Below are 23,466 nucleotides of genomic sequence, written 5' to 3'. Positions count from 1 at the left end.
CAAACAAAAAAACCCAGATACTGAATAGTTAAGAGTCCTTCAACAAAACCATCAAGACTGATCACCTTAGAGTAAAGTGCACTAGTCAGAAAGCCATACCTATGCAGTCACAATTTCCAACTGGCTCTGGGGTGCCACTTTTAAAAAAAAAAATTGTTTAATGTTTATTTATTTTTAAGACAGAGAGAGACAGAGCATGAGCAGGGAAGGGGCAGAGAGAGAGGGAGACACAGAATCTGAAGCAGGCTCCAGGCTCTGAGCTGTCAGCACAGAGCCCGACGTGGGGCTTGAACTCGTCAGCTGCAAGATCATGACCTGAGCGGAAGTCAGCCGCTCAACCGACTGAGCCACCCAGGGGCCCCTCTGGGGTGCCACATTTTAAATATGAATAAACAGCCAAGGAAAACATTTGAGGAAAGTCTCTACCATGCAAAATGAACAGATAAAAAGAACTAGGAAAAATTAAAATAATACAAAGAGAAGGAAGCAATTTTTCAGGACAGAAGACAATATACTGCAGAAGAATAGGCTTTAAAATAAAAACACTCCATGAGAACAAACAGAAAGAACCCTTAAAAATTAAAAATATGAAGGGTGCCTGGGTGGCTCAGTCAGTGAAACATCTGATTTGATTTCAGCTCAGGGAATGATCTCATGGTTTGTGAGATCAAGCCCCACGCTGGTCATGGAGCCTGCTTAAAATTAAGAAAAATTAAATTTAAATTTAAAATATGGTAGCAAAAATTAAAAATTCAACTGAAGCATTTGAGGGTAGATTTGAAGTAATCTGCCAAAAAGTAGAATAAAAAGAAACAGATGAAACATATGAGAGGAATAATAAGAAAATTAAAAGGCCAATCCAAAAGGTCCAAAAGCCAAAATAAAAGAATTCCAGAAAAGGTGAATTGAGAAAATGAAAGGAAAAAAATTGCTAGATATAACTGAAGAAAAATTCCCCCAAACCAAAAGACATGAGTCTCCAGGTTTAAAACAATCCACCAAGTACCCAGAACAATGGATTTTTTTAAAGCCTGTATCAAGGTACATCATTGTGCAGTTTCAGGGACTCACAGGTAAAGATTAGTTTCTGAAAGCTTTCAGTGGGGCAAGGGCACAAGGTCACATACAAAAGAGCAAGGAAGAAGATCACACTGGACTATTTAATCAGCAACACTGGAATGGAGCAGTACCTTCAACATTATTTGGTGTAATCATTGCAAACATAGCATTTAATACTTAGCCAAACTATCCATCAAGAATGAAAGTAAACTAATCACATTCTCAAACATACAAAACCTCAGGTAATTTTACTTCCACTGAACTTTTTCTTAGAAAACATATATATTTTTGACAGAACCATTATACCAAAATGAGAAGAAAGAGGAAGATGGCAGCCCAGGGAAAGAAGTGATCCAACACAGGATGGGGAAATTCCCCATTGACAATAGAGGGAGTTCTCCAGATTATGGTCATGTAGCAAGCATAAAAGCAAACGGTACAGGTGGGACCCAGAGGATGACAGTCCCCAAGAAGGAAAAAGTGAACTCAGTGGAATGCTACTTTTTTCTTACTTGAGATATAGTTCACATACCATAAAATTCAACCTTTAAAGTGTGAAGTTCACCAACATTTAGAATATTGACAACATTTTGCATCTATCTGTCACCACTATCTAATTTGAGAATATTTTTATTTCCCCCCAGATAAGTGCCATGCACATTAGCTTAGGTTTCTCTTCCTGTTTCCTCTTCTTCCCAGCCCTTACAGCCACTAATCTTTCTGCCTCTATGAATTTGCATATGCTGCATATATATACATATAAATTTTACACACACACACCTTGAAGTATCTTCAGAGTTTATCCATGCTATCAGTACTTCATTCATTTTTTTTCAGCAGTGAGAGAACATATACATTTTATAAATTTGTTTAAGTTTATTTTTTTTTAATTTATTTTGAGAGAGAGTGTGTGTGTGTGAGTGGAGGAGAAGCAGAGGGAGAGGGGGAGAGAGAGAATCCCGAGCAGTCTCCAGAGACCAACGCTAGGCTTGATCCCATAAACTGTGAGATCGTGACTCCAGCCGAAACCAAGAGTCAAGCACTCAACCAGCTGAGCCACCCAGATGCCCCAAAGTGTTTTTTAAACTAATCTCTACACCCAGTGTGGGGCTCAAACTTACAACCCTGAGATCAAGAGTTGCACATTCCAGCAACTGAGCCAGCCAGGCACCCCAGTAGTTCATTCCTTTTTATAGCTGAGCAATATGCCATTGAATAGCTATCCCACATTCTGTCTATTTTTGTGCCATTCAGGTTATTTCTACTTTGGAGTTGTTATAAATGCTGCTACTATCAACAATGATGTACGAGTTTTTATATGAACTTATGTTTTCAGTTCTTTTGAATATGATGGAATATGTCTTATATTTGATCATGCTAAAAAGAAAAGTTTGGGAATGAATAAATGGTAGGTTCATAGAAAACTACTAAGCAAAAGAAAAAAAGAAAAGAAAGATAAAGGGGAAGTTATTAACTAATTCCAAATGAAAACAAAAGGTTGTATAAAAAGGAAGTTTATTCATAGTGTAGTACATGGCTTAGTAAACACTGTGTCACTGCAAACACAATATTTGTATGAATAGAGTAAAAATTATGATAGAACTACTTTGGGAGGAAGAAAAGTAAGTGTGTGTGTGTGTGTGTGTGTGTGTGTGTGTGTGTGTGTGTGTCAAGGATAGATATCCAGAAATTAAGTCCAGAAAATATTTAACACATCCTTTAATAATCAATAGAGTAAGAAAACAAAAACAAAAATAGCAATGAGGTCAGAGATTTGAAGACACTTAAGCTTGCTGTGATGGTAATTTGTAGAACATTGCACTGAACAGTTAGAGAATGTCCATCCTATTCAGGCACACGGCAATTGACCATGAGGCTCTAAGGCTGATTTTAACAAATATCAAACAATAGATACCATATGGGTAACTTTCTGACCAAAATGTAGGTTGGAAATCAGTAACTAACAATGTAACTGAAAAAAAATTGTCAGTTAAAAATTATAGTTTCAGCACACCCACTGTATTCATTTTCTGTGCTGTGTAACAAATTGACACAAACGTAGAGACTTGAAGTAGCACACACTTGTTATATCAGTTTCTGTGGGTGAGGATTCTGGACTTGGCTGAACTGGGTCCTCTGCTCAGAATCTTCCGAAGCTGAAAGATGTCAGTGGGGCCGCAACCCTTTCTGGAGCTCTGGTCCTCTTTCTAGCACCTGTGAGTGTTGTTCCTTGTGGAACAGTTCAGTTCCCTGTGGTTGTAGGACTGAGTCCACAGCTCCTAGAAGCCACCGCCCATTCTCTCCACAGCCAAGGCAGGTCACCTCACAACAGCTTACCTGTTAAAGGCCAATAGAAGGGTGTCTCCCACGGGTAAGACAGTCTCTCTCTCTCTCTCTCTCTCTCTCTCTCTCCCCCACAGTCTCTAAGTCTATCTCACTGGCTGTGATATCTTATAAGCATGGGATTACCAGCACTTCACTTTTGCCATATTCTCTTGGCTAGAAGAGAGTCCCAGCTCCTGCCCACATTCAAGGACAAGGGATTGTACAGGGCAGAGTACTAGGGGTGGAGATGATGGAGGCCATCCCAGAATTCCACTTACCACACTCACTGATAGAATAAGAAATCATAGTGGTAATGAATAGACTTCACCCATAGCTAACTTATGAAACACTTTTATTGAAGAAAGATTTAATTTTAATAAGTCACATTCATCTACCTTTGTGGTTTGAGCATTTTGTGTCATCTTTAAGAAATTCTTTCCAACCCTGAAGTCATAAATATTTTATCCTGAAAGTATTAGGGCTTTGCTTTATACATTTAAATCATTAATTCAATTTATAATTTACTTACACATGGTCTGATATTTTTAGATTTTTTTCCAGACAACCTTTTTTTCAGCACCACTTATTGAATAATTAGAACTTTACCTGCTAATTTCTAATTCAGTCTTTGTTGTATGTGAATAGACCATAGCATGGGTCTATTTCTGGGTCTTCCAGTCTGTTCCCTTGGTCTGTCCTTGTACCAATACCCACTGCCTTAATTAATATGGTTTTATGTTAGGGTTATCTGTAGAGGAAGCGCTCCCACCATGTTGTTCTTCCTTAGAGTGGTTTTGACTATTCTCAGACTTTTGTTATTCCATGTGAAGTTTAGATTCAGCTTGTTTTGTTTTATTAAAAATATATATATCAGAATTGGAACTGAAATTATAGCGTCTCTAGAAATTAATCTCCTTTAAATTGGATTTTCCCATTCATGTATTTGGTATAACCAACCCTCTCTTTACTTAGGCCATTTATGTATTTCAATAAAGTCATAATTTTTTCCACCAAGGTATTACACATTTTTGGGTTAAATTTATCCCTAGGTATTTTATAGGTTTAGTTACCATCTATATACCTTTTAGTATATAAAATGTACTTCAAAAATAGTTTTTTTCTTATAAGTAGCAATGCAGTTGTTTATTGTTCTTGAATTCAACAATCTTGCTGAACTTTTTCTTAATACTAATATTCTGAGTGTGGATTCTTTTGCTTTTTCGTCTCTATACAGTCATGTCATTTGCAAATAACTACAAGTATGCTTATTATTTCTCAATCTTTATACATATTTCTATTTCTTGTATTACTACAAAAACCACAATATCTAATAATATGAATGCTGTCTTGTTCTATAAGATATAACATAACATATGGGTAGGATTTTGATAAATATCCTTTGCCCTAGGTTGCTGGGAGCTTTAAAAAAATCATAAATGGAAACAGAAAAAAAAGAAGTTATTTGGATTTGATGAAAATTTAAAAAAAAAAAATTTGTGCATCAAAGAACACCATCAAGGGGCTCGTGGGTGGCTCAGTCAGTTGAGCATCCAACTCTCGATTTTGTCTTAGGTCATAACCCCAGAGTCATGGGATCGAGCCCCAATCAGGCTCCACACTGAGCATGGAGCCTGCTTAAGATTCTCTCTGTCTCCCTCTGCCCCTCTCCCCTCCTTCTTACTCTCTCCTTCTTACTCTCTCCTTCTTTCTCTAAAACAAAAGTAATCATAAAAATAATACAAATAACAGTATCAAGAAAATGAAAAACAAAATACGTTTAAATCACATATTGGAAAGGGATTTGTATTCAGAATATACAAAGAACTCTCACAACTCAATAATAAAAAGGAAAAGAACCCAATTTGAAATGGACAAAGGATTTGAATAGACATTTGTGCAAAGATATACATACAGCCAGTAAGCACATGAAAAGATAGTCAATATTAGCCATCAGGGAAATGCAAATAAAAACCACAGTGAGATCACTTCACATTCACTAAGACGGCTAGAATGAAAAGGACAGACTAAAACAAGTGCCCTCAAAGATATGAAGGAATTCATTTCGTACAGTGCTGGTGGGAATGTAAATTAGTGCAGCTGCTTTGGAAAACAGTCTGGCTGTTCCTCAAAAGGTTAAACGTAGGGGCGCCTGGGTGGCTCAGTTGGTTAAGCGTCCGACTTCAGCTCAGGTCACGATCTCACGGTCCGTGAGTTCGAGCCCCGCCTCGGGCTCTGGGCTAATGGCTCAGAGCCTGGAGCCTGCTTCCGATTCTGTGTCTCCCTCTCTCTCTGCCCCTTCCCCGTTCATGCTCTGTCTCTCTCTGTCTCAAAAATAAATAAATGTTAAAAAAATTAAAAAAAAAAAAGGTTAAACGTAGAGTTGCTGTAGGATCCGTCGATTCCCTTTCTGACAGTTCCACCTCTAAAAACCACGTCCACGCAAAAGCATGTGCGTACATGTTCATAGCAGCATTATTTGTAATGGGAACAACCCAAATGCCCATCAACTGATGAACTGGTAAACACAGTGTGGTCTATCCATACAATAAAGTAATATTCAGCAATAAAAACAATGCAGTGCCAATACAGGTTAAAACATGGATGAACCTTGAAGTCACTATGCTAAGTGAAAGAAGATAGTCACAAAAGCCCACATACGGTATGATTCCATCAGTGTGGGCAAAACAGGCAACTCTAGAGTTGGAGCGTAGATCAGCGGTTGCTCAGGATGTGGTAAAGGGTCAGGAATGAGGAATCATTGCTAATGGGCAAAGGGTGTAGTGGGTAGGTGATGAAAATGTTCTAAAATTAGATAATGGTGATGGATGCCCAACTCTGAATATTCTGAAAACCCTCAACGGTGCACTTTAAAAGGGTGAATTATATATATATCAATAAAGCTGTAAAAAATTAAATTTCAGGGGCGCCTGGGTGGTTCAGTTGGTTAAGCGACCGACTTCAGCTCAGGTCATGATCTCACAGCTTATGAATTCGAGCCCCACATTGGGCTCTGTGCTGACAGCTCAGAGACTGGAGCCTGCTTCAGATTTTGTGTCTCCCTCTCTCTCTGCCCCTCCCACTCATGCTCTATTTCTCCTTCAAAAATAAATAAACGTTAAAATTTTTTTAAAAAATTAAATTTCAGGTAAACAACTATTCTCACATGACTATGTGTCATGCAGTATTTTAGCTGGCAACCCTAGTTAGGAGAATTACTAATTAGGAGAATTATATTGTATCATATCATATCATATTATATTTATATTAGAATTATATTCACCTGGAGAAAGAGTGATATCCAGAATACAAAGTACATCCTCACTGCCAGGTGACTCTTTCAATGAAAGCCAAGTCTTAGAAGAATTCTGTCACCATGGAAACACTTATTAGCAGGCAGTTACAAATACAGTCACGCTAACATTCTCATTATTTCCAACATCCCTTACACTGAAGGAGGACCCTCCACATTCTGATTGTGATATCAGAAAACCTTCACCTCAGTCACTGCTGGATCCAGACAGATGTATTGCCTTACTTCTGGAGCACAACTCCTATTGTCTTTGAGTGGTACCCCTAAGGTTGTGCAGACTAGCAACAGGATTCCGGACAGTGGCTCCCAACTGGGGTCTTGCAGAATTGCACCCTTGACTAGATGCACCCCCCAGGGTGCAGGCTGATGTCTCACTTACCCAAACACACCTCTCACACAGCCAGTGCCAAAGTATGTTTTTACTGTTCATTTATTATTTATTTTGAGAAAGTGGGTGGGAGAAGCAGGAAGAGAGGGAGAGAGAGAATCCCAAGCAGGATCTTCACAGTCAGCACAGAGCCTGACATGGGGATCGATCTTACGGAAGGTGAGATCATGACCTGAGCTGAAATCCAGAGTCAGACACTTAACCAACTGAGCCACCCAGACACCCCGTGTGCCAAAGTATTTTAAAGTAATTATAGATAGTGTAAAAACTTCAATGATAGACCCAGCCATGTGACTGCTCTTTTTTTTTTTTTTTTAATTTTTTTTTTTCAACGTTTATTTATTTTTGGGACAGAGAGAGACAGAGCATGAACGGGGGAGGGGCAGAGAGAGAGGGAGACACAGAATCGGAAACAGGCTCCAGGTTCTGAGCTATCAGCCCAGAGCCCGACGCGGGGCTCGAACTCACGGACCGCGAGATCGTGACCTGGCTGAAGACGGACGCTTAACCGACTGCGCCACCCAGGCGCCCCATGTGACTGCTCTTTTTAATTTTTAATAAAATTCTTGGTATTTCAGGCTTATGTTCTATCATCATTTTAATAAGTGAAAAACATTCTTTGAATGCAGAAAAAATATCGTCGACCCGGAAGACCCCCGATGTGCCCGGTTGACGCTCACTGGCCAGATGACTGCAGTGTCTCCAGAAGAAGTAGAATTTGCCAAGCAAGCCATGTTTTCAAGGTTTGTATATGCTTTGAAGTTGGTTTGTCCAGAAATACACTGTAATAAAAAGCGGAAGTCAGGACTGTGCCATGTGATGCCTCTGAGGCATAGTGTATCTATGCCTCTCATAGATAGTGAAGGTCTGAGCTGTGATATCAGCAACATGCTGCAGGTGACAGCAGAGGCCAGGCAGACTGTCTTCCTGTGGCCTCACCCTGCCTTTAGACAGCACCCCACACTGAGGGATTCCAGGCGCTCTTCCCTGTGCACTTGCAACCCTCTACAACGCCCTGCCTTGATATGGAAATAACCAGGGGCCCCTGGGTGGCTCAGTCAGTTAACATCCAACTCTTGGTTTTGGCTCAGGTCATGATTTCATGGTTCATGAGTTCGATCCCTGTGTCTGTCTCTGTGCTGACAGTGTGGAGCCTGCTTGGAATTCTCTCTCTCCCTGTCTCTCCCTGTCTCTCTCTGCCCCTCCCTGGCTTGTTCTCTCTCTCAAAAAATAAATAAACATTAAAAAATTTAAAAAATGGAAGCAAATAATTGAGGCTTTGTAGAGAAATCCAGAAAACAGACATTTTCATACATCCAGAAGTGAAAGAACACTTCTCGGTGTGGTCCTCTCACACCTACATCTGACCCACTGAGGATTCTTGCATAGACAGGCTTTCTGCCCCCACCCTCCTGCCCTGACCTGCTTACTGAATCAGATTCTCTGGATGTAAGACTCAATCTAAATTTTAAAAGCAGGTCCCAGGAAATTAGCATTTCTACTAAAGTTTAAAAATCACCGCTGTAGGGATCAAAATGTGCCAGAGGGCAGACCAGTTAGCAGGAGGCGGGAGGCCCAGAGCTCCTGATAGGTAAGGAGGGTGCCTGCTTGGAGGGGTGGTCTCCCATGGGTCAGGAGGGTGTCTGTGCAGGGAGGGCAGCAGGGAGTGGAAGGGTGGAGCCAGGGCTAGGAGCTGTGTGTGTCTTCCCAGAGGCACAGGCAATGAAAACAGGCAGATTCACACTTCGTGTTAGTTAGTGGAAGAGTAAGACGAAAGCAAATCGTAAGCTGCAGGAGCTACCCACACCCCAAAGGAGGTGGAAGGATTTTACATACAGGGGAACCATCAAATAAGTAAACACGGTCAGGACAGGGGAAGCCTGGTTTCTCACACTACAGGAAGGGGTTTTTTACACATAAACGGAGAAAATGAGAGTGAACTCTGGAATTGGATTGCGATTGGATATATCCACATGAACGTGTGGTTTTCAGTACATAGATTGAGAAAAGAGCATAGGGGTGTGTGTGTGTGATTTATTTTTTAACTTCACTGTCCTCTTTTTTTAATGTTTATTTATTTTCTAGAGAGGGGGAGGGGCAGGGAGCAAGGGGAACAGAGGATCTAAAGCTGGCCCTGTGCAGATAGCAAAGAGCCTGATGTGGGGCTTGAACTCATGGACCCCATGATCATGACCTGAGCTGGTCAGACACTTTACTGACTGAGCCACCCAGGCTCCCCGGCCCAGCTGTCCTCTTTCCTTCTAAACCCTCCTCTTTCATGTTATGATAGGCAGTGAGACTAGGTCAAAACCCTAGGGAGACCATTGGGTTCATTAAATTCATTCCGTATTTTCTGTAGGCACAGTGTTGCTGAATTTTCCACCACCATGTTACGAGGGTGCCTTTACCTCCTGCTTCCACTAACTTTATCTTTACCTTCTTTTAAACCCCTGCTGTCAGTCTCCTCCAGGTCCCTCCCCCTGCCACTCACTGCCTGGATGCAAAACCAGTGCCCCCTGGGATTTGTTATAGTTGCAGGTGCCAAAATGTGTTCTGGCTGCAAGTACAAAACGTGTTTGCTGAAAATAACAATAACAACAACCTTTTATCATCTTGGCTGCACAAGTATTTGGAGTATTGGGGCATCACATCAGCTTATTTCCAACTTATTTCCAAATGGTTTAGGGGGAAAGAAATAGTTCATTGTACTGTACTTTTCAACTTCTCTGTGAGTTTACGGTTATTTCAAAATAATATTTTTTATAAAAGGTCATCAGCCTATTATTGCATCTGCATTGTTGCAAATGTTCTTCCCAGTCTGCACTTGGTCTTCGAATTTTTGTAACATTTTTAGGTATGAGTAAAATTTTTATTTTTATGAAGTTTATTTCTTTTCATGTTTATTGATGTGTTTTGAGAGAGAGAACACACACATGCCAGTGGGGGAGGGGCAGAGAGAGAGAGAGAATCCCAAGCAGGCTCCAGCGTGGAGCCAGACATGGGGCTTGATCTCACGACCATGAGATCATGACCTGAGCTGAAATCAGGAGTCGGACACTTAACCGGCTGAGCCACCCAGGTGCCCCAATTTTTATGAAGTTTAAAAGAAGTGGGCTGGGGCACGTGGGTGGGTCAGTCGGTTGAGCATCCGACTTCAGCTCAGGTCATGATCTCACGGTTCGTGGGTTCAAGCCCCACGTCAGGCTTTGTACTGACAGTGCCTGTGTTTAGGGTTACACGTGAGAGAGAAAGCAAGTCAGTAAGCAGAAGGTGGAATGTGATGTTCCCTGTCCACTCTGTCTGACTCTCAACTTGGTTCAACACTTGTAAGCCTGCTGTAGGAATGGAAATCTCCCCCTGAGCAGATTTGTTTCGGAGGCCCGCAATTCTTTTGACGTCTCACAGAGACAGAGATGCATAACGCCTTTCTTTATGTTTCCTGATAACAGCAACCGGCATTCACTGAGCACTTGCTCTGTGCAGGTGCTTTATGTGTGCAGAGTTGTTTGCTCCCCCCGCAGCCCCACAATCAGAGCACCGTCACTGTCGGCCCCCCTGACGGTGAGGAGACCGGGGTTTGAGAGGGCAAACAGCCCATGAAGCACCACAGCTCATCAGCAGCCGAACAAAGAAGCCTGGTGGAAGACTGGGCTGCCCCTCTGTGGAGATGGTAGTTTCCTGCCTTCCTAAGGCTGCCCCAGTCCCCATCCTTGGCTCCCTGGCATCCGCCTCTGGCTTCAGCCCAAATGGGGCCTGGAGTCTGAAGGGCTGGATGACCTGTCCAGTGATACGCCAACTCTGGAGCGGTGCCCTGGGAGGGACACCCCCTGATAAGAGCAGCTGTGTCGTGACCTCTCCTTTATTTCTGCAGACACCCAGTTCTGAGGAAGTGGCCTCGTCAGTATGAGTGGTTCTTTATGAAGATGAAGATAGAACATATCTGGCTTCAGAAATGGTATGGTGGAGTATCCGACATTTCAAGGGAGGAATACTTCAAGGCAGTTCCAAGAAAGGCCTGATGCAGTAAGAGGAAAGCGCTCGGTGTTTGCGTGAAATGAAAATCTTTTAAGTGCTGCTGCCGACGGTGACTGACTGCTGACTCTTCGTGGCCAGGGTTCGCAGCAGCCCTGTCATCCTCACAGCAGAACGAGAGAGGGTGGCCAGGGAACCCTGTGCCAGACTGGATATTAAAGTGGTCATTTGCAAACTCCCAATCCACACAGATACTCACATATATAGCCTTTGTTCATATCGTATTCACACCCGTCTCACCGACTTGAGAAACATTGTTGGTTGTCAAAGTGACACGTTGAGACAGTTGCCATTCCATTCCTTAGGACAAAAAAAAAAAAAAAAGAAAAAAAAAAAGGTATGTGCAATGTGATTGCACTGTATTGTGAGAGTGTTTTTGTTGCTTGCTGTGCCCAAAGCAGTCTTGATTCGAAACTCACTGCAACCATGAAGGAACTAAGTACATCACACGGTCAGTCTTGAGTTTGGGGTGAGCATGCAGGACTGTTTGTCTCCGGATTATCCATCGCCATGTACTGAACTGCAGGTGCACTATGAAGTCACATTTGCTAGAATGTGTCAGTTACTTATGAAGCTTTGGTCGCGCTGTAACATGAAAATGGCATGAGAACACAGAGTCTTGTGCGCAGCCCTATCTGTGTAAACAGGCCATGGGAATACACTAATGAGGTGGGACAGCCTCAGCAACAAGCTCTCCAGACCCCCACTGCTAGTGCTTCTGACAGAGGGTTCCCTTCTCTCAGGCATGAGGTGTGGCATCCAAAATAAGAAGTGTCTCATTCTGTGGTATGTGGAGAGGAGAGGGGAGAGGCTGAAGAGGGGAAGGAAACAGGACAAAGTGTAAGAAGAGGAAGCAAAGAAGTCAGTAATTGAAGGCACACTCCCTGCCCAGCTTTAGACCAGGCCCTTGGCAAGATCATCTCATTTAAGCCTTATAACCAGCGAGAGTCACATCATCATTGCTACTTACAGATGAGAAAACTGAGGCTCAGAGAGGCTAGGTCCATGCCCCAAGACCTGACTCCAGAACTCACTGCGCTCAATGGATAGAGTGGTACTTAGATCGTTTCCAATCTTGAGAAAAAGACAAGAGAGTTACTGAAATGCACAGGTGCTCATTGAATCGGCAAAATCAGTATAGTGATGACTAGCCTGCCTGTGATGATTTGTCACTGTTAACTACCAAAACAAACAAAAATTCGTCTCTGAAATTTGGTTGTTACTACAGATTTAAAATGTTTCTACAAATTATGTGCAGGAGCTCCTGGTTTTTCAAGAAACTACATTGTACCTGAGTACACATCTAAGGCCTCTAAGGACCTATGTGTATATATCCAAGACCTCTTATATTGAAGTCTATAAAGCATCAAGCAGTACCCCATTTTCTGTCTTTTCATAATGGCCATAAACCCTCTCTGGTGGGTTAGGTACATCATATAACATAAAAACGCAACACTATATATAGGAAATATACATTTTTAAAATAAGTAAAAATGTTATTAATGATCATATTTTTGTTTAAAAAATTAAGACATGAACAGAGTTTGAGACGTCAAAATATTTTTAAGTGCCTTTTACTAAAAGCATAGTAAGATGCACAGAAGTCTTTATTTGTCAAAAGTCAATTCTCAGAAGAGTTCCTAGCAATTTCTAATATATAAGAATAAGGTAATTTTGATGGTATTTCATACTTCTGAGTTTAAAATTACTGCTATCACCAATTTAGAGGTAAGAGGGGACAACTGGAAGGACATACCACATACTCCATAAGTCAACCTCACACCTTAATTCTTTGAGCATCACTACCTCCTGGTTCTGTCTTATGAATAATATTCCTATGCTAAGTTTGCTTTTATAAGCAGTTTCCACTTAGCTCATTAAAGGCCTCTCTGTTGCTTCAAGGGACTTTGTAGTGTGGGTGCCATTTATAACCACTGATGAATGTTATCAGTTATTTATCCAAATTATAGGAAATGAACTCTAGACAGGTTGGATGATAAGAAAAGTGTTGAAAATGCACTTGTTTGAGAATGATGGGCCTCATTCAGGCCAGTGCATTTTAGCAAATCTCCAGACATTTACACTGATAAAAATGTTTAAGGCTGTACCAGAAGTTCTACACATGGCAATAAAGCAAGAAAAAGAAATTAAATGCATATGATTGGAAAGAAAGAAATAAAAATATCTCTGTTTACATATGCCATGATAGAAAATTCCAAAGAATCTGTTAAAAAGAAAAGAAAAGAAAGAACTCGTGGGTTCAGCAAGATTTCAGGATATGAGATCAGCACACAAAATATAATCATATTTCTAAATATTAAAGATGAACAAAGTGGAAACAAAAATTAAAAGCATAATATCATTTATAATCACTCTGAAGAAAATAAATACTTAGGTATAAATTTATCAAAACATGTATAAGATCTAAATGCTGAAAATTAAAAGATACTAATGAAAGAAATCAAAGATCTAAATAAATGAAGAGATATACCATGTTCATGGATTGGGAGACACAAAATAGCAAGGATGTCAGTTCTCCCTATATTTTTCTATAGATTTAATCCAATTTCTATCAAAATCTCAGCAAAGTTTGTAGACATATTCAAGTTTATTCTAAGAGTTCCAAGACATAGGCCTTGGAATAACTAAAACAATCTTGTAAAAGAAAAATAAGTAGGAGAAATCACTCTATTCAATATAAAAACTTATTATGTAGCTATAGTAATCAAGATAGTATGGTATTTATTGATGGAGGCACAGACACATACATCAATAGAACAGGATAGAAAATCTAGAAATAGATCCACACAAATATACTCAGTTGGGTATACTCCCTCTTCAATGGAGGGAGAATAGTCTTTTCAGTAAATGTGTTAGAGCAATGGGATATCCACAGGCAAATAACCTCAACCTACCTGTCACACCTTGTATAAAAATTAACTCAAAATGGATCATAATTCTAAACATAAAATGTAAAACTATAAAATTTTTTTTAAAAGTAGAAAATCATAGGGACCTAGGGTTAAGCAAAGAGTATTTTCACACCAAAAAGCATAATCCATAAAGGAAAGTTGGATAAATTGCACTACATCAAAATTTTAAACTTTTGCTCTGAAAAAGACCATGTTAAGGGAATGAAAAGACAGGCTACATACAGACTGAGAGAAAAATATTTGCAAGTCCATTTCCAACAAAGGACTGGTATCTAGAATATATGGAGAACTCACAAAAACTCAACAGTGTTTTTTAAAAATCCAATTAAAAAATGGAGAACATATACAGACTTTTCACTGAAGAAGATGTACAAATGGCAAATAAGCCCATGAAAAGATACTCAATATCGCTAATCATTAGGGAACTGCAAATTAAAACCACAATGAGATACCACTAAGCACCCATCAAAATTGCTAAAAATGTAACAACACCAAATAATAGTAAGGATGCAAAGAAACTGGATCAGTCTTATATAGCTGAGGGGAATGAAAATGGAACAGCCACTCTGAAAAACCATTTGGCAGTTTCTTATAAAACTAAACATGCAGCTGCCACACCACTCAGCAATTGCACTGTTGGGCATTTGTCCCAGAGAGGTGAAAACGTATGTTCACACAAAAACTTGTACGTGAATATACATAGCAGCTTTATTCATAATATTCAAAAACTGTAAACAACCGGATGTCCTTTAATGGGTGGCTGGTGAAACATATGATACATCCGTGCCATGGAATACTACTCAGCAATAAAAATAATTTCTCATACAAGCAACAGCTTGGATGAATCTCCAGAGTATTATGCTGAGTGAAAAAGCCAATCCCACAAGGTTACATACTGTAGAATTCCATGTATACAACATTTTGAAATGCAAAATTCTAGAAATAGAGAACAGATTAGAGTTTGCTAGGGAGGAGGGTGGAGAAGGAGAGAGGTGGGTAACACACAGGATCCTTGGGATGGAACATTCTATATCTTGACTATACCAGTATGAAAATCCTGGTTGTGATATGGTATAGTTTTGCAAGATATTACCATTGGGAGAAGCTGGGTAAAAGGCAGACAGGATCTCTTCGTATTATTTCTTACAACTGCATGTGAATCTACAATTTCTGCAATTATCTCAGAGTAAAAAGTCTAATACAAATAAAATTGATGGCTTAGCTTACTTAATAAGGCATTTATGCTACATCTTGTTAGTCCCCAATGAAATGAAGAACTGAGCCATGTGCCAAAATCTAACAGAACAGACAACATTAGTTTACTTTTGTCAACCATCAACCTATGCATTTGTGAAAGTGATAGAAGATTTAAGTTTTCTAAATGTATTCAATTTAACACTGAATACAAATTAATAAGAATTCAACAAATCTCTGTATTGGTTTTACATGGGACACTTAGAAGGGGACAATATCTTCAAGTTTCTGACATAAGCATGTTGAGTAAGCTATAGGTGCATATAGGAATCCAAGTCTCCACATACTGATTCTCCACTGATATTTATAACAAAGAACTATATTTCCATGAATCTTCCTGAAATATTCTTAAATATTCTGGGAAAGTATTCTTCTTCTGTTTCTGTGAATAGCTATCCTGATCCCCAGGTTTATTTACAGTGATTGTACAAATCTATGATGGTGACACAGAGAGTATAATTCTGATGTTACTTGCTTCAGTATACCTTGTATATGTTGATTAATTATAAAAGAGTTATTCTTTGGTTGAAATGTATTTCTACAATTTTTCCAGAAAATCTGTATTTCATTTTCAATAATTTAGCCATCAAATTCTGTTCTGAAAATAAAACTTCTCTGGAATAATTTATTGATGCATATTTGATTGCTATAACAGCAATTATAAAACTTGAATTATAACAAAGCTATGGTTTGTCTATGTTATGTGATGCATGTGGAGTGTGAAATCTATTTTCAACACTAGATATGTCTATTTAACCAAAGACTATTTCATTCTTGACATGATTCTCGTGCTCAATTAAATAAAATTATGATATTTATGTACAGTCCTTTCATATAATACTGCAAATTGACATTACTGGATTTCTAAGAAAATAGATGCTATTAGAATAAATCTGCAGTTAAATTTCCTATAGAAAGGAAAGAATCTGCCGGGGAGCTTTGTTGATGTGATTTTTTAAGGCTCTAAGTACAATGCACTTAATTGGCAGACTTGAAAATGCTGATGTAGCCACACTTTGGTGTTGCCACTCTCAGAAGTATTTGCCATTTTTAGCATACTTGTTGTTCCCAGACTTCAGGGCTATGAAAAAGCTCCCTTTCACTGCTGAGAAAACATGCCTAAGGAGTCCCACATGGAGTGTGCCAAAAAATGACAAGCTCACAAGAATGATCAATCCTGCAGCTTCCATAGACCACCCACCACTATTCTGGCTTCCCGGAGATATTCTTGTTCTCCATTTAGTAACCAGTTGGCCAATTTACCCACGATTGAAGGTTCTCCAGGACAGAGGTCTTTCAGTGGTGGAGTCCAGAAAGTCTGGGCAAACTGAGATGGATTGGTCACCCATCTGCATTGGACCTCAGGCCCCCATACCCTGAGCAAGTCTCCTGCAGTGACCCGCCTCTGAAACTGTGCATTCAGACCTTGAACCACACCCTCTCTCCTTTAGCCTCCTGTCCTTCTGCCAGAACCCTGAGGTTCTTTATTCTCAGCGTCTGACTCCCTTACTCAAGAAGGTGACCACAACATGTAGGATTACATGGAGAACAAGGCCCTGCCCTCAGCAAGTTTATGTTTTGTAAACAATAAGTAAACAAGCAAGTTTTTAAACCAGGTAATCTGGTAATGTCTGTAGATTCTCTCCAGCACTTCGGCCAGTATCCCCAATATCCCCACTGTTTTCTGTTGGAACCACATGTCAAAACCCTGCCCTGGATAAATTCACTGTCCGTCCCTGCAGCCGAGTGTTAACAGGGAAAACCACAAGCACACAATTGGTCACACCTTAGATCCAGGGTCCACATCCTCACCTGGGCCCTCCACGCTGCCCAAATCCCCCTCGGGTGTTTCCCATTCTCTTAAGCAGCTGTCAGACATCTCCACAGTCCAGCCCTGGGAGCCCACACCCTTGTTCCCCTCCCAGAGAACTCTGAACCCTTGCGATGAGCACTCCCTCGCCTCCTTTCAAAATGTCCTATTCCCCTTCCCTTCTCCTCGCCCAACAGCCTCCCCTGCTGCAAGGTTTCCCAGCACTGCTGCGGGATGCAGTCCTGAGCAAGGACAGGCGTTAGCGGGGTAGAAGCCAGCACCACGGAACAGAGCGAGATGAGGGGGGAGCTTCCGGTGTTCTTTAAACGTGGCTGGTATGCGGCGTCATGGGAGGTAAACCAGGGAAAGAAGGAAGTGAAGTCAGGAGAGGCTGATGCAGGTAGAAGCTGGACTAGCTGTAAGGGGACCCAGTGAAGCAAAGAATAGCTGTGTTAACCTTAAAAATAAAACTGTCAGTTATTATACTATCAAAAATGGGTTTATTCAGAAATAGAGAATGGCAACTCGGAACAAGCAAGCCATGGCAAAATCATAGGCAAACCCACAACACAACACAAAGGACAGAACCTGTCATTCATAGAGCAGTGGGAGAAATGGGGGGGGGGGCGCGGGGGAGGGGGTTTGTTTTAAACGAAATAGTCACAGGTGTAAACTGGGAGTTCAAAGTGCCGTGGCTTTTCATTGGCTGAGTTGTGACAGTCTCTCATTGGCTGGGCTGTTGGAGAGGTGAGGAGAGAACCCTTCCTCCCTCCTCGACCCTGAAGCCCCTGAAGCCGTAGCTAACTCAAGTATCTACGTGCAAGGTAAGTGTTCCTGTTGGGTCTGCAGTTGACAACCAGTGGTAGGGCGTTAGAGCTCCCCCTGCTGGCCTCCTCACGCCATTTTAAACGAGGTTTCCTTTTACCAATTTTCACAGCTGCGGAGCCAACTGTACTTAAGCCAACCCGAGGGAAGGCCGAGTCACTATAAATAGGGAGATGTGTGAGCTAGTGCTCTCTAGAGCTGAGCTGTCAGTGATGACCAAGGCCAGGCTGTGGCTGTGGGAGAGGCAGCTGGGGTGACCAGAAGATGGTGGGTAGGGTGAGCCAGATGCCTTGGACAGTGAATGAACGAACAGTAGGCAGGAGATGGGGCGGTGCCAGCAGAGGGGAGGGAAAGAGGGGCACCTGAGCCCACTGGGGAGTGCCCACCATCTTATTGTCAACGCTTGCCGAGACTAACTTCAAGTGGTGAGCTTTAAAGGAGCGGGGCTGTTTTGTCTTCTTTTAGTAGAGGAGTAATGATGGGTAAAGCACTCCTAACATAGCCTTTGAAACCATTGTTTCTCAGCTTTGTGAATTCGGGAAACGAGTGAATTTCTTGAATCTCAGTTTCTTCATATGCAACGTAGGGAAATTATAAAGTGCCTGGCTCATCATAAGGGTTAAAGAGATGGTGGCATCATGTCTTGTGATTTTCACATTATATATTAGTCATTTGTTTATGTGTCAGACTTCTCCTGTGACCTACTTGAGGGGGCTGATTTCACACCGTGCCCTGTTTATGGCTCACGGTAAGTGCTCAACAAATGTTTTGGCAAGAATGGATGAATTATCTGTGGGCTTTGGGCCAGAGCCCCTACCCAGGTCACATGGGTACCTTTCACTGACACATTTCCTTTATTCCTTCTCCTGCTGTGACTCACCTCCCTAGCCTTCTTGCCCCTCACTGAAGTCTTGCATCCTCCTGACCACTTCCAGATAAACTGCTGACCCTATCTGAGCTTCCCACGCTACTTCTGGCTTCCAAACCTGTATTTTCACTACACCCTGGCAAGGAATCGCTCCGCCACCTGGTGGCTATATCTGGGAACTTCAACTTTCTCAGAACCTGGAATCCTGGGAGAAAATCCCAAATTCAGAATGCAGGATCTAGGCCAGAGAGAAACTGTGGCCCTGAGCCACCTATAATGACTGTGGTGTACATACATTCACACCAAACTCTCCCCTTTGAAAACATACACACAAACGTAAATGTTTTCCCCGCACATGATGACAGGTCACAATACTTTGTGACATTTTGATAGTGATTTTTTACTAAATATTTAATTATTTCAATTATTTTAAATTATTTCTAAAATAATTACTTAATTACAGAAATTCTTGGAATTGAACTCTTGCTACAAGCTAGGCATTTTACATACTTTAAAAAATCTCATTTAGTGTTTGTATCTGTCCTGCAAGGAAGAAAATGCTTCAGTGTTCCATGCGGAAACCTGTACCTCAGCAAGCTCTTCGGATGTGCACACTCCTGGGGACCTATGGGTACTAAAGCCAGGACTGTCTGACTCCAACCTCCTCTCCCTCTTCTCAGTGCTGTACAGTTTTTCTGGAAGGACCCAGCCATCTCTATATAGTTTTCTTTCCATTCTCCACCAGGGTGAGTGGCTGTCCACGCTGCTTCCAGCAGATGCAAGGACCATGAATCAGTGGAGCATTTCCTGAGTGCCAGGCCTGCTACGAGCCAAGCCATCGGTAAGGCGTACCCTGTTTAGTCATTGCAGCAACCCTGGGAGGTGGGCCCTTGTCTGATGGCCAAGTGAGAAACCGTGCCCAGAGTCAGGCAGCCAGCAATTGCCGGCACCTCACGTCCGTGCCCCGAGCCACCACCAGTATCAAATTGTGATCAGTATCAAATTTTTATTTTTTTCGATTTTTTTTATTTTTATTTTTATTTTTATTTATTTCAATAATACAAGAACAGCAATGCAAATGTGCCTACAGCCAGGCACTAGGACCTTTTGCCATGATCCCCACCTCCCTCCCAGCCCTTCCAATGTCTTTGTAGCTAAGTCCCTGCTTTAATCCCTGTTCACTGGAATTATCTAGAGTGTTTGTTTGTCTGCTTGGACACTGATTAACACCTTCTAACAAGAAAGAAATGTGCATGGCATTGATCTCTTAGGTTCTCCTGGCATAAAAAACATTTGTTGTCATGATTCACATTTCCCAAGTCATACAATATTTTAATTACTTTAAAGATTGTGCTCTAGATCTCTCCTACATGAATGCTACTTTTTTAATAGATAATTTTGAAAGAATTGAAAGAATTACGTAGCTGACCTGAGAGTGTTTCGGAACTGTGAAACAGTATGACTGTTTGGGGTTTGTTTTTAAACATGGTAATTATTTTGTTATTGTGTTCATCTGTGGTGTACTACGTTTGGCAAAGTGGCTGGTGATTTTTTTTAAATGTTTGTGTATTTTAAAAGAGAGAGCGCGAGTGGGGCAGGGGCAGAGTGGGACAGAGAGAATCCCAAACAGGGTGCAGAACCCTATGTGGGGCTCAGACCCACAAACTGTGAGACCATGACCTGAGCCAAAATCGAGAGTGGGATGCTTAACTGACTGAGCCACCCAGGTGCCCCAGGTTTTTAAATGAAGATTCAAACAATCCTCTCTCCAGACACTATATTAAGAAAGGAAAAAGTGCCCTGCCCTGAATCTGGCTGGCACAACAGACACAAAGCCAGTGGCAAAAGTTAACTGGAAACAAACAATATGACTCCCAAGGTCATGCTACAGCTGTCAAATGTCATAACAAACCCCTTTTGAATGACTTATGCTTTCTTGATGAGAAACCTTATTCTAAAATCAGCAGCTGTCAGAAATTTTGCTGTTTAAAGTCAGATCAGTGAGAATGAAAAATCCCACTTTTGCCCAGATGTATGTCTTTAACGTAGAGAAACACCTTCCATTTTAACTCAAATTCAGTCTCTAGAAAAGCACTTTCTAGACAAGACATTATATAGCTATTTTAATTTGCTAATTTCCAAGAAACAAAGCCCTGAGTCTGATTTGCAGTTTAGACCCAAAACCGACCCCTTACACAGCCCTGTTTGCCCTGAGGCTATCCAAACATTGCTTCATTTAAGTTGTGCCTAGATTCCCTTCCCCCATATTACATAAAAACCTTATCTCTTTGTTTGGTGAAATGCCCCAGGGCTCTGCTGGTAGCAGTCTCTATTTCCTTGAGCCAATAAACCTGACTTTGTCAGACTTGAGGTTTGTGGGGATAGCTGTTGGCTGAGCAAGTGAACCAGCTAGGACCGCATCCACAGACCCTAATGCTCCTGCCTCACAATAAGGAGCACCCCTCCCCCCCCACTTCCAAACCATCAGGAAAGCTGAATTATCACTCAAGAGTTGTTTGAAGGGCATAAAACAGATCAAAAGGGTAGAATGGACTAGAAGGGGTTATTCATCTAGGTTGAGAGACAGGCAAACAAGATCATCTTTATTCCCCAACAGAGAATGCAGCCAAGTTATTCTTATAATCCAGATTTAGTGGCTCTCTCCCTAGAAGATGGTGATGAGTAAATGCTTAATATCACTGAGGAGGCTGTATTCCAAGGCATCGTTCTGTAAGCCATGAGACATTCTGTCTCCGACAATTTATTAAGTGTTGATTTTTTAAATCTTATTTTAAGTTTATTAATTTTGAGCTAGAGTGTGTGCAAGTTGGGGAGGGGCAGAGAGAGAGAAAGGGAGAAAGAATACCAAGCAGGCTCCTCACCATTAGCACGGAGCCCAGTGGGGGGGGGGGGGGGGGGGGGCTAGATACCACAAACTGTGAGATCATGATCTGAGCCAAAGTTGGACACTTAATCAACTGAGCCACCCAGGCACCCGATTAAGTATTGATTGAATTATAGCCACCCAGTAAGTTTTGAGATGCCCTACCATGACAACCAATAATTTCCATATCATCTGCTTAGTTGATTTAGATTGTATCACAATGTTTTGGTTATCTATTGCGGTGTAACAAATTACCCCCAAACTCAGCAGTTGAACACAACACATATTTATCATGTCACATAGTTTCTGAGGTCAGGAATTCTCATTATGCACTTTGCTAGAATTCTTAGGGAATTTAAATCCAGTTGGTACTATTCCTATTTGAATGAAGATAGCTTGTATTTAAATTAAGTTAGGGGCACCTGGGTGGCTCAGTCGGTTAAGCGTCCGACTTTGGCTCAGGTCATGATCTCACTGTTCGTGGGTTCGAGCCCTACATTGGGCTCTGTGCTGACAGCTGGGAGCCTGGAGCCTGCTTCGGATTCTGTGTCTCCCTCTCTCTCTGCCCCTCCCCTGTTCATGCTCTGTCTGTCTCTCTCTCTCTCTCTCTCTCAAAAAAAAAAAAATAAAATAAAATAAACATTTAAAAATAAATAAAGTTAATATGAATGCAACCTGTGAAAGCCTTTGTTGTTGTGTGTGTATACTCATACACACGGTCAGCATACTCACTTTCCTCAGGTCTGGGATACAAATACTTTTTGAGTTAAGATGTATTACCCATGGATGTTGTACAGCTCAAAAGTTGAGCAAGTTAGGGCACCTGGCTGGCTCAGTCGGTGGAGCAGGTAAACTTTGATATCAGGATTGTGAGTTCGAGTCCCACAGTGGGTGTGGAGATTACTTAAAAATAAACCTTTAAAAAAGAAAGCAAAAAACTAGAGCACCTTTATGACAACATCAAAATATTTTAGGAAAACTTAAGATGTATTCTTTTCGTAGCTGAGTTAGTATGCCTGTTCATATTTATGGATGCAACTGCTATGTTTGGTCTCTGTCATATTTTATAATATATATTTTATTTACTGTACTTCTTTTCCTAAAGATTGCACATTCTTTATTCTTATTTATTAAAACATTTTTGGTATTTAGGAAAGTTCATGTTTTTCTTCTTGTGGTTACCTCTGAACTTACACCTTTTGTTTTCTGCAGTATCTAATCGGCTGTTAATTCCAGTGTGTTGCTCATCTCTAGACTTTCCATTTGTGTCCTTTTTATATCTTTCTTATCTCTACTTACCACAGTCAGTCTTTTCCATCTTGAACATAATAAGCAGAGTTATATTAACTGTGTGCTTTGTCTACAGATTTAATCATCTTGTCATTTCTGGGCCTGATTCTGTTGATCTGCTTTTCTCCTCACCAGCCTCTTTTTTACTGAATATTGTACCTTGTTTGGGGTGCTAGATGTTTTTGTATTCCTATAAATATCATTGAATGTTGTTCTGAGATGAAGTTATTTAGAAACAGTTTGATCCTTTCAATTTTGTTTTTTAGGTTGGTTAGGTAGGATCAGAGCAACCTTTAGTCTGTGACTAATGTGACTCCATCACTGAAGCAATAAGTTTCTGAGTACTCACTGTCCATGAGTTGGGAAGCTTCCCACTCCAGCCCATGAGCACAGGAACAATTCTTAGCCCTGTGTGAGCTTCCAGGATTGTTCTCTTCAATCTAAAAGGCTGATTCTTTCCACAGCCTTGAGTAGTTTCCTCATACACA

General features: G+C 41.1%; 1 protein-coding gene across 1 annotated transcript in view; it reads left to right on the top strand.

Annotated features, from left to right (window-relative positions):
• Positions 1 to 16,125, top strand: part of CREG2 (cellular repressor of E1A stimulated genes 2) — a 36,850-nt gene extending 20,725 nt beyond the window's left edge. The window contains exons 3-4 of the mRNA XM_025932530.2: positions 7,712 to 7,825; positions 10,954 to 16,125. Coding sequence (XP_025788315.2) covers positions 7,712 to 7,825; positions 10,954 to 11,101 — 262 coding nt within the window. The 3' untranslated portion in view covers positions 11,102 to 16,125. The remainder of the gene's footprint in view (positions 1 to 7,711; positions 7,826 to 10,953) is intronic.
• The last annotated feature ends 7,341 nt before the right edge of the window (positions 16,126 to 23,466 follow it).

This window comes from Puma concolor, chromosome A3 (assembly GCF_028749965.1).
Source record: "Puma concolor isolate L17-30 chromosome A3, mPumCon1.1.hap2, whole genome shotgun sequence".
Lineage (NCBI taxonomy): Eukaryota > Metazoa > Chordata > Mammalia > Carnivora > Felidae > Puma > Puma concolor.
This window is presented reverse-complemented; position numbering and strand designations above follow the sequence as displayed.